Raw genomic sequence first — 15,432 nt, forward strand, 5'->3', positions numbered from 1 at the left:
TTTAAAAGTCTTTCAAATATAGTAGCCAGGCTAATTTTTTGGTCATAATTTTCAGATAGTCCAGTTGTGTAATTCTTCTTTCTCCTTCTTTATTTGTCATCAATGTCTCATCCATTATGAGCAATGATCCTTTCCCTTCTTTTATCTACTTCTTCTCAGCACAGCTAAAAACAAACAAAACAAAACAAAAAACTTCATTTTGTTGTCCTTACATTCATCCTCTTCTGAGATTTAGAACTCCTAAACATATTCTAAAGAGACAATGCCAGTGTTTTGTATTCGTTATTTTGTGCTTACTTACCCCTGATTTCCTCTTCTATATACCCATCTTTAAAAAAATCTGAGATGGTCACTGAACTTCTTGTTAAGACACACCCTTTTGTTTAGACAGCTAACCCGTTTCTTCCTCCTTAGAACTGAAAAGTTTGTGTTGGTAGAATTTCATTCTTGAAAACTTCCCTTCCTTCTTGGACTGTCCCTATAGAAATTTATGCTGTAAAATCTTTAGGATCTTTTCTCTAAACTCTTTGAAATCTATTCTTCTAAAACGTAGGGCACATGTCATACCATGCCTAACTTCCCTCTTTTTTTCTATTGCCATTTCTAAGGTAGAGTATTTGTCTTCACTCATAATTTCTACTTTCAACACCATTTTTCTAATTGTTTAGAATCAAATAAAAAATAACTTCCCTTTATTTATCCTTCTACATTTTGAAGAATGGGATTTCCAATTAGGGAAGTCAGTAGCTGCTCGGCCATGGGCAGTAGAAGAGCCAAACAGATTTCTAGATGATTGAATGTTTTCATTATTGCCATATCATGCTTCTGGGCCATGTTTGTGATGTGTTTTCCAAGCTCTTCACCTTTCCCTTTTTCTGACTGGGTGATGGGGTGATGATATTGCTCCCTTTTCTTCTCTATTGATCCTTGCCCAAATGCTGTTGGGCCTACTCAGGGACTAATTTTGGGGTCCTTTGTTTCATCTCTCCTATTCATTTACACATCAATAAGTTATTTCATTTCTTTGGAGAATTCAGTGTTCCTTGAATTGAAATAAATTGAAGAAAAGAGGGAGAGATAACAAATTTGGTCCTTCTTCCTTCTTCTTAGGCTAATAAAAGTTGGTGGAGGAGAAAGTTTAAGCTGTAGCTAAAAATAATTTTTGGCATTATATGTGGCTTTCAGTTATTTGTGAAATGGTCAACAGAATGTTTAAGTGGGAACTACTCAGTTTAATGTAAATGTTATGTATATGTATATATATGTCTCTCTCTATATATATTTGGATCACAATATAGATTCTATATATGTGTGTATCTATCTATCTAAATACTATTTTGTTACATTTGTGTTTAAATTGAAACCATAAGCTTTTGGATTCATTAATGATAAAATACTATCTGTGAAATATGTATATGTATATGTACGCGTACATAATAGTTAATGTTCTAGTCACTCTTTTAGAGAAGATGGCAATTGTTTTCTCCTACCAAAAATTTCCAGAGAAATTTTCAAAGTTCTTTAGTTACTGAGACATTCACTTGATAATCATTTATTTTACTACCTTTTAGGGGAAAATAAATCTTGATAATTTATTTATATATTATTTGAAAGTAATTAAACTGTATTTTCTTTAAAAGGCTAAAAAATTCAGACTGGTTTTCTTCTAATTATGTCAAGTTAATGAGGTTTAACTATTTAAGAAAGGTATTGATCATTAGATCTTGCTATTGAACAGAAAGTAAATATGGGAAGTGTTATAATATTCTTTATGTAACTGGAACTAGATATCTGGATCCAGCATAACATGCAGATTAGCAAACTAATCTGAATGCCAATATGGTTTCATGTAGTTTACTTTAAAGCAAATGTATGCTGTAAGTAAGGTAATAGGAACTATACAACACTCTTCTTGCAACTTTCATTTTAATTCGACCATCTTGTGTTTAGGAGATAGTAAATGCTTCTTATTATAAACATAAATGTATATGTACATATATATGAAATTAAAATGCAACAGAAATATGTCTATAACATCTAAATGAATGTACAGTGGAAGTCAGGATACTAAATATATAAAAGATTCTTATTAAAATTATTCTGAGTATATTCAGATCTTTAAAAATCAAAACTATCAGCTTCTAATCTATTAAAAATTCAAAATACATTTTTCATGCAACTGGGAAATAAGATATACAGGCAATGGGGTATAGAAATCTGTCCTGCACTACAGGAAAATAGAAGGGGGAGGAGATAAGAGGGGGGGTGATAGAAGGGAGGACAGATTAGGGGAAGGATTATTCAGAATGCAAGCCATCTTGGGGAGGGGCGAGATGGGGAAAAATTTAGAACTCAAAATCTTGTGGAAGTGAATGTTGAAAACTAAAAATAAATTAATTAAAAATTCAGAATATGAATATTCCTTCTATCACCTTTCTGGGTATGACAGTACATTAAATCTGAAAAATTTTCAGTTATTTTGCTAGAACTTATCCTTCTTTGTGGCAAAAATAAGTAGTAAAGCAATGGAATTATGATTATTTTACTTTATTTTGCTTCTCAAATACTACTAATAACAAATGATTCTTTCTGAAACTTAGTTTCATTAATGATCAAAAATAATTAATTGGCACTTTTTCAATTTTTTTTCCTTTTGCAGGACAGAGATTCTTTCTGCCAACCGATGTCTTTCTGCTTGACTGAACTGCACCTCTGGTCTTTAAAGAATACCTTACGTATTGAAGGTAAGTCAACTCTAGACCAGTTTTATTCTTCTTTAAAGAAAAATAACAAAATTGAAAACACATAATTAATACTAAAGCCTGGAAATTCTAATTGAGCAGTTATTGCTTTTTTATATTGAAATGGCTTGCATTCATATAAGCTGTAATGTTTTCAAAGTGCTTTACATATGTGAACTTGTTTAAATTTAAAATATGTTAATAATTAGTTATTCACAAATTAACTTATTATTAAGTATTATAGAATTTCTTCTTATTATCTTGATGAACAGTGTGTTTATTTCAGCTTACATTAGAGTAGAATTTTCAGTAGTGAAAGTTAATTTTATTGTGACTGATTTTTTTTTAAGATATACATTTCCAATTTTATTCTGGGATTCCACTACTAGCTAATTCCTATTTATTAGTATTAGTAGGCTAGCTGATAATAGACAAGTAATTTGATACTAAAATAACAATTTTAGACATATGCAGGGAAGATACCTAATTACTATTACATTCTTTCATTTTCTTAGTATTTTAAATGTTTTTGGTAGAGAAAAGTGCTTTGAAACATAGAATAAAGCTTAGATTTCAAGCATATTCCATTAAGAAACAAGTATTTGAAATTATTTTCTTTAATTATTTGAGTTTTCCCCCAAAAAGTTTTAATTTTTTTATTTGAGGGCAGGCTTACCTTATTAACCTATATATGTGTGTATATATATATATACACACATATATATTTGGTACATACATATGTAAGTTAAAACCATAAACTTTTGGATTCATTAATGGTAAAATACCTTATGTAAAAACTACTATTTTTGCATAATGTCAAAGACATAAAACTATCCCCTACTCTTGTTTTCCTACGTTCATGGGAATTATACTCACTGTTGTTTCATATGGGTGAGAAAGTAGTCATACTTAAGATTAAGAACTACTTCAGTATTTATTGTGAAAACCACAACAGAAGTTATTGCTTCCTTTACAACTTTAATAATAATATTAGTGCAAGTTATTTTGTGTTAACTTAAATATTTTTAAATGTTTAAATTCTTTTAACTATTTCAACATTTTTGATTAATTGGGAATATAAGGTAAAAATAGTATCAGGTATATTTATCTTTATGACAAGGTGATGACTTATTGGATGAAAAGTAAGTTAAAAAAAGATAACTGAAATGTTTCTTTTTTGTGCAGGAAGAATTTATATATGTATGTAAACACAGACATATGTAAACTTTGAAAAATCCATAATTGAAAGTCTGTTAAAACATAGAGATATTAAATTTAGATATAGATGTTTGCAGTACCGAAGTCACCTAACATAAGAATTTTCAGTAAGATGTTCAGCTTGAGATTTGGAAAAGATGAATGTATGCCCTTGCTATTTTTTTTTTTTGCTGGTGAGCACTGATGACAGTGTACCTTAGAGCTAAGAGATGAATTAAAAAAAATAATTCCACTAAGATTAACTTTTCTGAAAAATGTTTCCAGTCATTCAGCTTCCCCATTAAAATTAAAATTAATTTTAATTAAAATATTATTCATCTGTTGCTAGGATTTAAGTGTTATTAACTAATTAGAATGAAGTGTTGACTGATGCAATGCAAGCTCATGGTTGAGAAAGCCTGTGCATTTTATTGCACACAATCTGCAAATCAGACTTACTTGGTTAAGTCTGTGTACTAGAGATATAGTTAATGGTATGATTCATAATGCTTTCATGGAAAGCCCAACAGTGGTATTAACGCAATATCCCTATATCCTTAGAAGACTAAGTGAAGTAAATAGAGAGACATATTATTAGCACCTGTGTGTAAGTAGAGAAAGTCATATGTGGAACTGCTTAGGAACTTTTCCAAGTTTATGTAACAACAGTGTAAGCATGGAATCCAACATGATTTCAAGGACACTAAAGGCTACATTTCAGGGAAACATGGGAAAATATGGGTTTTTTTCCTCTCTATAAAAAGAAACATTGAAATTGTATGTAAAGTCAACAAGTCATATTGCTTCTTTCTGATTCTTTAAAAGTGATAGAAATGTTTCACAGATTGAGTATAGACATTCATTTTACTTATAGTACACAGAGCTCATGATGGTATTCATACTTCAAACTGGTACTGTATCTGGGCTTAGAAATCAGCTATAGGGCAAGTATGTGTAGCTGGAATATTCTGGACTGAGTTCTTTCTCAGAACCTAAAATACTTTTGTCATCTAAGACTGGGGCTGTGTAAATAACAGTTGAGAAAAAGCTGAAGTCCTTAGGGCTGTTTATGACTTGGGTAGTTCTAACTGAGCCAAGGTGAAGCATTGGTTTTGAGGTAGTGGCTTTACTTAGCCCTATGCCAGAGACCTAGTACTTGGATGTGGGGATTTGGCTTAGTTTCAAGTACTGCAATTCAGATTTCAGAGAGCTGGGGACTCTGCTTGCTATATTTCTAGACTTTCATATTATAGCTTAGGCAAAAGTGAAGACATGGAATTTTAAATTCTTTGGAATAAAAAAATACTTTACAAATGTAAACAAATAGAAATAAATTGCTTCATTCAAAATACAAGTACAATTGTGTGTTGAAGGGGACAAGCTGAGTAAGTACAAATAACTGCTATATTTTGATGAGAGAAAAGTTGTCAAAGTTACATTTAGTCACTAGGGGGCAGTCCATACTGCTCTCAAATATATTAGCAGTAGTCCTTTTGTCATTATGGAAGAACAATTTATGTTACCCAAAAGAAAACACAAGCTGATTATTTCAGTACAGGAGTTGAACAGAGGAAGGTATTCATATTCATGTCTCTCTCTCTCTCTCTCTCTCTCTGTGTATATATATATGTGTGTGTATATATATATATATATATATATGTATATACATACACATATATGAAAAAATAAGTTTTTAAAGTTAATCTGCTTTCCTGTCATTAAAGTTTGAGATAGAGCCAAATGCTTGAGAAATATCAACTCACCTTTCAAAACAACCCCATCCCAGTTAGTTCTGGTGTAGCCACAGCGGTAGATTCTAATTTGAATGACCCTCAGAAGTTCATTCTGCTTAAACCATATCTCTCTCCATTCCTTCAACAAACTGCCTATAAATCTCTGGATGACCAGGTAGTTGGTGGACCTTCCCTGAGGGATTTAGTCAGCTACAGGACAGGATTAGTATGGGTCCAGGAATGCTGGACTGAGCCAGAGTAAGGAGGATCACAACCCCAACCAGGTCTCTTTCCAGGTCATTTGTCTTCATTCTCCATTGGCTGATTAGAATTTTCTTTTTGTGTCTTCTTCTGGGGTTCCCCCTGCTAAAATCCAATCTGACTTAGTTTTTTCCCCCTAAAGGTGTTTACCATAACTTAATGTTATTTCTTCTCATTATTTAGACAGAGACATTGGGATCTACCAGTATTATGAGAAGAAAGACTCAGGTAAAAGAAGTATACTATTAACATTTTAATTAAATTAAATATCCTAGATGATAAGAAAAAATGAGAACTTTAGAACACCATCCATATTATCTCTAGGAATGGATTATTCAGGAAAAGTCTATTTTCCTAGAAATTCTCAAAGTTGGTATGTTTTTCATGTAATACAGTCTTTTTTAATGTGAGGTAGCAAGAAAAATTTACATTTTTCTATTGATCATACTGATTGCTGGACTGTCCAGTCACTTCTATTAATTGGCATCCCAGTAGAGGGCATCATAAATGCATAGAACTGCACCTATTCTGTGCTCCTGACTCCTCACCTGGTATCTGAAATAGGCATTTCTGAGTGAATGATCAATTTTCTTTATCTGATTAATCCTGTTAATCCTAGAAGTTTCATGATGGGCCAAAAGGTCTTTCCAGCTAGAGTTACTTCCTGTTTCAGTACAGGTTCAGGTAGAGCTTGTGTGGGCATCCTGAGTGCTTAGCTTGGTGGTTAATATGTTGTTTCCATAGTTCTGTTGACAGACTGACTCAGCTTCTGGTCAGGATTCAGTTGCAGCTCACTTCACTATCTGATGAGACTGGAGGCTCAGGAATATTGGTCCACCTGTTGTACTGAATAAGCCTTCTTTCACTGCAAATTTAAGATATCTCTGTGAAGTGAAAACAAAGCTGTTGTCTTTGTAGAATGGTGTTTGCCCTAGAATAATTTTTAAATCTTTACAGTAATTTCATGACAAAAGTTATAAAGTTGACTACTAAACTTTTATTGCTTCTCCTTCCCCGATAGTTTCACCAACAGATCATGGTTACTTAGAAGAGAAGCAACAATTGGCAGAATGTAAGCATCTTTTATGTTTTTTTTAAGAATTGCTATAAAGTTATCATATTTTATTGTTGCTTATATTTCTGACAGAATAATGAAATAACACCCAGCTTTATGCACAAAGGTATTTCTCATTCTGAATTTTTTTTGTTTCATGTTCATGTTCATGTTCTTTAGTGAAATGAATACATTAATAAGAATCATGTCTTAGATCTCACTGATTTAGTCTGTTAAAATCTATGTCTTCCCAAAGTTTGAGTAAGTCTATTTTATATAAACATAATATAGCTATTAACTACTCTCACAAAATGAATTTATGTTGACTTTTACTTTCATAGTGAATGTTTTGTACCATGAGTACTATTAAAATTTAATGTCCCCATATTCACACAAATTTTAAAATATATGCTTTATAATTATTTAATAATACAGTTTAATGATTGTACATCACAGTAAATACAGTAATATGGTTTTAATAATAAAATTTAGGAAAAAGTAAAAATACCTGAAACATTTTGCCCTCATTTAAAATGAGGGCTGCTGCCATGTGCAACTTTTAAAATTTTTAATATTGATTGCATCACAAATTTTAAGTTTATTGTACTTAGAATTAGGTTGATTTAGAAAAGATAAGCAGGAAAGTGGTTTTACTACAATAACTTAGCTGCCGCAATTGACTATGTAACTTTTCCACCCTATTATTTAGAATTATAACCAGGTGAATAAAGAATATTTTTATTCATTTTCATACTGAACATATAGCATCACAATGTATTTAACATGTATTAAATGCTTCTCTTTAGCCAAATTGATTTCAATTCCTTGATGTCTGTAATTTTTAAATGTGTTTCTTATAGCTAGATTTCATTTTTCAAATAAATGCTTTTAAAACAAATTGGGTCTTAGAGATTTTTAAATATTTAAAAGTACTTTTTTAAAAAGATAACTTGTTTAAGCACAAGAATGTTTCTAACTTTATCAATATTTTTCCTTTAAATCTGGCTTATCCTCAGTTGTTGGTTTTTCTGGTTGCGTAAAAATCCAACTTTTGATGCCAAATTTTCAATTATTCCCAGTTTTGCATTTATTAAAAATAAGTACACATGTGACAATTGTATTCATTAATTGATTATCTCCTTTATTATATGAAAATAATGTATTTGAAATTCTGGAATGACAATTTTTGCCCTGCATTTTCCATATGTCTAAACTGAATGATTACTTAAGAAACAGTTCGATACCTGTACCTTAATGAGCTAGATTCTCAGAACTGGGAAATTTACACATTGTCTCTGAAAGCCAAATATGTGGTTGCCATTACAAAATTATAGTTACTGGGGTCATTATTTGTTAAAATCTTGTTCCTATAGTGAAACTTTTCAAAAGGTTGTCATTTGACAGTGGAAGTGAAACCTACTCCATCTCATTCATATATATCCACTTTAAATTTTATAATCTATTTCTGATAGTGAGTAGGATTTTTTCTATGTTGATTTTTAAAGAATCCACATTTATCTAAACGCAATCTGTGTTTTGTTTGCTAGCACGAGATTATCCTTGGATACTCAAGAATCGACGTCCAGAAAAACTGAGAGATACTCTCAAGGAATTGGAGGTACCTTTCACAAAGTTTTAAGAATGACAACAAACAATCTTTGTTATAAACTTCTTTCAACAGTTTTAATTTTCATAAAGGATCAGCCCTCCAGGTGATGATAACTTTGCTTTTGTCCAGTGAGCAGTTTCCAAACAGATGCATCTTTGTGTGGCATGCTAATCTCCTCTGCTCGAAAATTAGAAGCACTTTAACTGATAATGACAGTATGTATGCATGCATGTATGTACGTATGTATTTGTGTACGGGACGGCCAATTTTCCTCTCCTTTGTTTTTCTGTGTCATTTAGGAGCTGATGCAAAACAGTCGATGTGTGTTGAGCAAATGGAAGAACAAATATGTCTGTCAGGTAAAACCGTGTAACATGATTTCTTGATGTTCAGCCAATGGAGCTGAAAATTATCATTCGTGTCCTTTCTTAGGTTTTAATGTTAGTCAGTGGGGAAAAAAAAACTCCTTAAAGGAGAAAATGTCATAGCTTAGATTCTATTTCTTCAGGAGTACAAACTAACACAAGGCAATCAAATTGACTATCATTCCCATTAATCAATACATTTGTAGAATAGCAACTTTCAATGTCTAAATGTGAATAAAATATTTCAAAATATTATATGGAGCATTAAACATTTATTAGCAAGACTAACTGTGTTCATGAATAGTGATTATGCTAGATGACAGAAAGCTGTTATAGTATCTCATATCTATGGGGAAGGGAATAAGCATTTATATAGTACCTACTGTGTGCCAGGCTCTGTGCTAAGAGCCCTACAAACATTATTTCATTTGGATCAGTAAATATAAACAGCCACACAACATTGAGAAAACCAATAAGTGGATTAGAGTTAGACTTAAAAGAGGTAATCCATGTAGGTGTAGTTTTAGGAGCCATCGATGCACCTTGAGCTCCATGTTGAGGTAAATCTAGACCCAAAATACAAGAAAGGTCCCAATTAATTGTCCTAATTTATCATTGGTCATCACATATTCCCAATTCAGTGAATAAGTACATCCACTTTGGTAGCAGATTCCGAAAAGTCCATATACCTATAAAATGTCTACCTGCCTCTAGTCACTCTTTTTTTTTTATTCTGCATTGTTGCATTAATAACACAAAGAATGGTACTGTTAACCCTATGGGATATGTTTTCCTATTTCAACTAATCAATAAACAAGCATTTATTAAGCATCTGCTATGTGCAGGGACTGTGTTAAGCGTTGGGAAAAGGCAAAAATGGTCCCTGTCCTCAAAGGACTTACATTCCAATGAGGAAGATAACATACAAATACAAGATAGATATAGTAGAGGTGAAAGGTAACAGAAGTGAGAAAGATATAGGAAAAAATTGTCAGCTTAGCCATTTTCTTTACAGCTTTTGTGGTGGTTGATGGATGTCTGTAGTATCATATGTGTTTCTCTTTCACATTTGGTGACATTTTGTGCTCATTTGTCATAAATTGTGATTTGCTACAGGTAATTAAAAAGTGACTATTTCTTAGTGTGAGTTACTCTCAATGCTTAATATTTCCTTCAACCTGGCTTTGTGGATAGAGTGCTGGACCTGAAGTCAGGAAAGCTTGGGTTTGAATCTTGCCTCAGTCATTAACTAGCTTTATGGTCATGGGCAACTCATTTAACCCCTTTATGAACCTCAGTTGCCTCATCTGCAAAATGGAAACAGCAATGCTCATAGTAGTTACTCATAGAATTGTAACGCTCCAATGAGACAATGTATGTACAGTGTTTTGCAAACTTTAAAGTGCTATTTTAATTTCAGCTATTATATTTATTATTCTCTTATGAATGCTGCTTAAAACAATGAAATATATAATCTTTAAGCTGACATTTCCCAAACTGTGTTCCCTAGAACTCTGGTGATATGAAGTAAGCTCTGTGAGGGCAGGGACTGTCTTTTGCCCCTTTTTGTATCCCCAGTACTTAGCACAGTGCCTGGCACATAGTAGGTGCTTAATAAATATTTACTGAATGAGTGAATGAATGAATGGAAGGGGCTATCCAGCACAATGGACAGAGTGCTAAGCTTGGAGTCAGGAAAACCTGGGTTCATATTCTGCCCCAGATACTTAGTAGCTGTGTGACTATGGGCAAGTTGCTCTGTCTCTGTATTTTGGTCTGTAAAGTGAGGGGATTGGATTCAGTAGTCTTTAAAGTCCCTTTTAGCTCTAAATCTGATTCTCTGATCCTCTCCTCTTCCTGGGTAGTGGTGCAGTAGAAAGAGTGTTGATCCTGGAATCAGGAAGACCTGAATTCAAATCTAACATCAGACACTGGGTGAGGTTAGCTGTGTGAACCTAGGCAAGTCACTTAACCTCTGTCTAACTCAGTTTCCTCAACTCTAAAATGGGGATAATAATAGCACCTACTTTCCAGGGTTGTTATGAAGATCAAATGAGATAATATTTGTAAAAAGCACTTAGCACTATGCTTGGTACATAGCAGGTACTATATAAATTTGTATTCCTTTCCCCTCTCCTTCCCAATTTAGCGGAGCCCCCTGACTCCTATTCCCACCCAACCTTGGCTCTAACTTCCACCTCAGGTCTGAATGGAGCTAATGTTCACAAGACACGTCCCGGGATAAGAGGCACCCTCCTTCATTTTTCTGACTCCTGCTTCCATACCCATGTTCCCCTTCATCCCTCTCCAAAAAAGAGAAAGAGACAGAGAGAGACAGAGATGCAGGCAGAGAGAGACAGAGAGAAACACACAGACACAGAGAGAAAGAGAGAGAGGGAGAGAGAGAGAAGGAGGGAGGGAGGGGAGAGACAGTGACTGACAATGAGAGACAGACACACACAAAGAGACAGAGACAGAGGGGAAGGAGGAGGAGGAGGAGGAGGAGGAGTTGAAGAAGAAAGCTCATGCTGCTCTGACCTCAGCTTTGATGTTTCTATTTACACACACTTGGGCTCTGTCCATTTCATAATCCTGGCCCTGGCTAATGCAATCGAATCCCCACCTCCTTTGGCCTGGACTATGACACCCTGCATTTGCACATTCTTTCCCCATATCTCACTGTTTATTTTTGAAGGAGATGATTTTGTCCAATCCCTGTATTTCAAGCCCCAAGGTATTCTCTTTCCCAATCAGTTTGAGATGTAAAGTCCTTTTAAAAAGCTTCATTAAAACCTCAGTTTGAATATAAATCCTTTCCAATGCTAGTCCCAAATCTATTCCAAAAGCATAGAATCTAGTGAAGCTCAGAATGCAATTCTTAAATGCCATTACTCACCTTGAAAATAGTCTCAAAATTATTTGACCAGAGGGCAAGACGGCCACCTCTTGTCAGGGGTGTGTCTGGTTGCCTCCGCCCTTGACACCAAGGGGGAGGTTGAAACTTGTCAGACATGTCGAAATATGTAGGGCAGCGTCACAATCCACAGTTCTTCCTAGATATGTTTTACAATGTTTTCATTTAGCAAGCATGTTTTTGAAAGTGCAGGTTAGTAGAGTATATGTGTAGAGCTAAATTGTTTTGTTTTATATGTATTTGAATACAAGTCCTTCAATTAGAATTCGGTAGAGTATAAATTGTAAATAAACATAGAACTGTTTCAACTTTGAAATTGGAGTAGGTGTTTTCAGGCTTTCATGTTTTTCATCAGTCCTACAATACCACTCTTTTGAGCTGTTGTTGAATCTTATAGTGCATAAAACATTAATAATTATGTGACGCTTAAATAGGAGATTTGGTATTTGATCATAGTGTATACTCAGGAAGTTTTATTTTATTTCTGTGACATGGTGATAGGTTAATTCTAAAATATGGGTTTTTTTTTTTTACTACCAACAGGTTTTTAATGGATATTTTAGTAAAAACAAAACACCTGAACTTTTACTCTATTTAAAGTACTAAATATGTCAAAAACCCTTAACACTTTCCATTCATTTTTGTATACTTCTGGAAATGACTGTATGTAATCAATCCCTAAATTAATGAATCTATTCTGTACTTAAAAATCATTTTTAAGCTGAATTTCCAGAAGTAAGCATATCTTCAGTTGCCTTATTTCTCTATTTTATTTCTTTATATTTTTATAAATTATATATTTATATATATATTTATTTATTTTATATATTTATTTCTTTATATTTATATTCTCTTATTTCTCTTAGTTCTCTTATTTTAGTGGGTCCTATGATAGGATGGGAATTGAGATTCTGCAGCTTCCAGGATAATGTATTATGATATCTCACAATGTTAGTCAAAGCCAATAAGTTTTTGATTCTATTTAGGACAAGAGTGGTAGTTGGTGACTAGAATTTTTTTTTAGTTTTTAGAAAAGCTTTCATCCAATGTATGTAGGCCTCCACTCCTTAAGAAAAAAAAAATAATTGAATGAGTCCCTGTGCTAAAAATTATGTGGCCTCTCCCACTTCTGAGCCACATTTAATTCTTCAGCCTCCTCCCTTCCCTCTCATGTCCTCTAAATAGTCAAATAAAATTTGTTTGGTTGCTCCTAGGGGCCTTCTATTTGGAGAGCCCCATCATTTATTTCCTAAATCCACTCATTTACAGAAGAAAATGGCAAAGATAATAGCATCAAGTGTTCTAATAAATGCAGTTTGAGCAAACTTATTTCCCCATTAAGAAACAAAAAGACCATATATAGGTTCAAACGGTTGTCACTGTACATTTTAGTTAATGTTGTTGGCCCCCAATGACATGTTTAAAGCTATGTTCTAAGCCCAAGGTCTTTACATACTTTTCCTAGTTTGAGATGTATTGCAATATTTTATGCATGTGGATCTATTAGTTATCAATCAGATTGTCTATTACAGTTTTTGTTGTTGCGGGGGTGGTTGTTCATTCATTCAGTTGTGTCTGAGTCTTGGTGACCCTGTGGACTATACTGTCCATGGGGTTTTCTTTGCAAAGATACTGGAGTGATTTGTCACAGAGGTTAAGTGACTTGCCCAGGGTCACATGGCTAGTAAGTATTTGAAGCTGGATTTGAATTCAAGTCTTCCTGACTCCAGGTCCAGCACTCTATCCATTGAGCTACCTAGCAACCTCCATTAGAGTTGTTAGCCTTCTAATAATAATTTAATTAAGGATCAGTACAGAGGAGTAACTTTTTTTCCATAAAGTATTCCTTGAACTATTCTATTTTGTTTTTTAAGTCATTTCAGTCATATACGACCTCTTCATGACTCTATTTGGGGTTTTCTTGGCAGAAATACTGGAGTAGTGTTCCACTTCCTTCTCCAGCTCATTTTGCAGTTGAGGAACTGAGGCAAACAGGGTTTAATGACTTGCCCAGGGTCACACAGTTAGTAAGTGTCTGAGGCCGCATTTGAATTCACAAAGATGAGTCTTCCTGACTCTAGGCCCAGTGTTCTGTCCACTGGCCACCTAGCTGCCCTGAATTATTTTATTACCCAATATATTTGGGTAATCTTGATCATAACTAATAATTATAAGGTACTTTAAGGTTTGCCAAATGCTATGTATTCAGTGATGCTCACAACAGCCTTGTGAAATAGGTGTGACAAATATCGCTGTCCCCTTTTTACGGATGAGGAAGCTGAGGCTCAGAAAGGTCAAGTGACTTGCCCAGAGTCATGCAGCTGGTAGACGTGATGGACAAAATTTAAACCTAGGCCTCGCCCGATTCCAAGGGCAGCTCTTTTTCCAGAACATTAATAAGAAGAACAAACATTTATATAGCATTTTAAGGTTTACGAAGCTCGTCAATCCAGTAAGGTAAATCATAAAAGTTTTTTTTTATTCTGATTTTACAATTGTGGCTCTAAGTAGCTCCACTGCTAATGAGTATCAGAAATCTGAACTTGAAAACTGGTTTCTTGGCTTTAATACCCGAACTCTTTCCACTACACCACACTGCCTCTTATCTCCGTCATCATCATCATCATCATGATGTAGCATTTTAATGTAGAAAAATTATTGCTTGCTCAAAACTACAAAAAATTAGGAAATTCCTAATTTCATACAAGTTGTATATTCTAAATCGTAGACATGTATCAGAATTGTTGAATAATAAGAAGAAGAAGAGCTTTGTTATTCAGAAAAGATTTTACTTTATCTATATTAGTGCTTTCAGGCAAACTTTATTAAACCAAGTACGTTTAACTTATAATTGCTTATAAATGGGCTATAAACTTATAGTTACTTATAGTTTACTTTCTCTTAACATCAATTACAGTTTTGCAGGTACAACTATAAGACAACTTAATTCAGTTCAGCAACAGAAACGACTAAGTGGCTATTGTGTAAAAGACAGTGTGGGGGCAGCTAGGTGGCACAGTGGATAGAGCACTGGCCCTGGACTCAGGAGGACCTGAGTTCAAATCCGGCCTCAGACACATAATACTTACTAGCTGTGTGACTCTGGCCAAGTCACTTACCCCAACTGCTCACAAATATATATACATACATATATATATATATGTATATGTATATATATATGTATATATATAATAAGCTGATAAAATGAAATAAAAATAAAAAAAGACAGTGTGTTAGATGCTAAAGATACAAAGGCAAAAACTTAGCTAGTCCCTAACTCCCAGGATCTTACCTGAGGGGAAACAACCTTTATAAACATCTAAGAAAATAGAAGGTAATTTTAGGATGACCTCCTCTAATCTCTCCTGGAGGGAGAGGAAGGTCTTCAGATAGGAGATACAATGTGAAGAGAACTTTGAAGGAAGCTAAGGATTCTAGGAATAGAGGCAAGGAGAGAGTGTGTTCTAGGCACAGTGGGGACAGCTTGAATATACAGAGTGAGATGGCATAGAGAGTTTGAGGAACAGTGAGTTGACCAATCTGGATGGAATATTGATT

At 33.8% G+C, this 15,432-nt stretch overlaps 1 protein-coding gene across 1 annotated transcript in view; it reads left to right on the top strand.

The window, feature by feature from the left end:
- The window catches only part of WDPCP (WD repeat containing planar cell polarity effector), a 361,203-nt gene that overhangs the window by 105,491 nt on the left and 240,280 nt on the right, over positions 1–15,432 (top strand). The window contains exons 2-6 of the mRNA XM_027865293.1: positions 2,660–2,744; positions 6,116–6,160; positions 6,954–7,004; positions 8,534–8,604; positions 8,895–8,954. Coding sequence (XP_027721094.1) covers positions 2,684–2,744; positions 6,116–6,160; positions 6,954–7,004; positions 8,534–8,604; positions 8,895–8,954 — 288 coding nt within the window. The 5' untranslated portion in view covers positions 2,660–2,683. The remainder of the gene's footprint in view (positions 1–2,659; positions 2,745–6,115; positions 6,161–6,953; positions 7,005–8,533; positions 8,605–8,894; positions 8,955–15,432) is intronic.

The sequence above is a fragment of the Vombatus ursinus genome, unplaced genomic scaffold, assembly GCF_900497805.2.
Source record: "Vombatus ursinus unplaced genomic scaffold, bare-nosed wombat genome assembly UNPS02014778.1, whole genome shotgun sequence".
Taxonomy (NCBI): Eukaryota; Metazoa; Chordata; class Mammalia; order Diprotodontia; family Vombatidae; genus Vombatus; species Vombatus ursinus.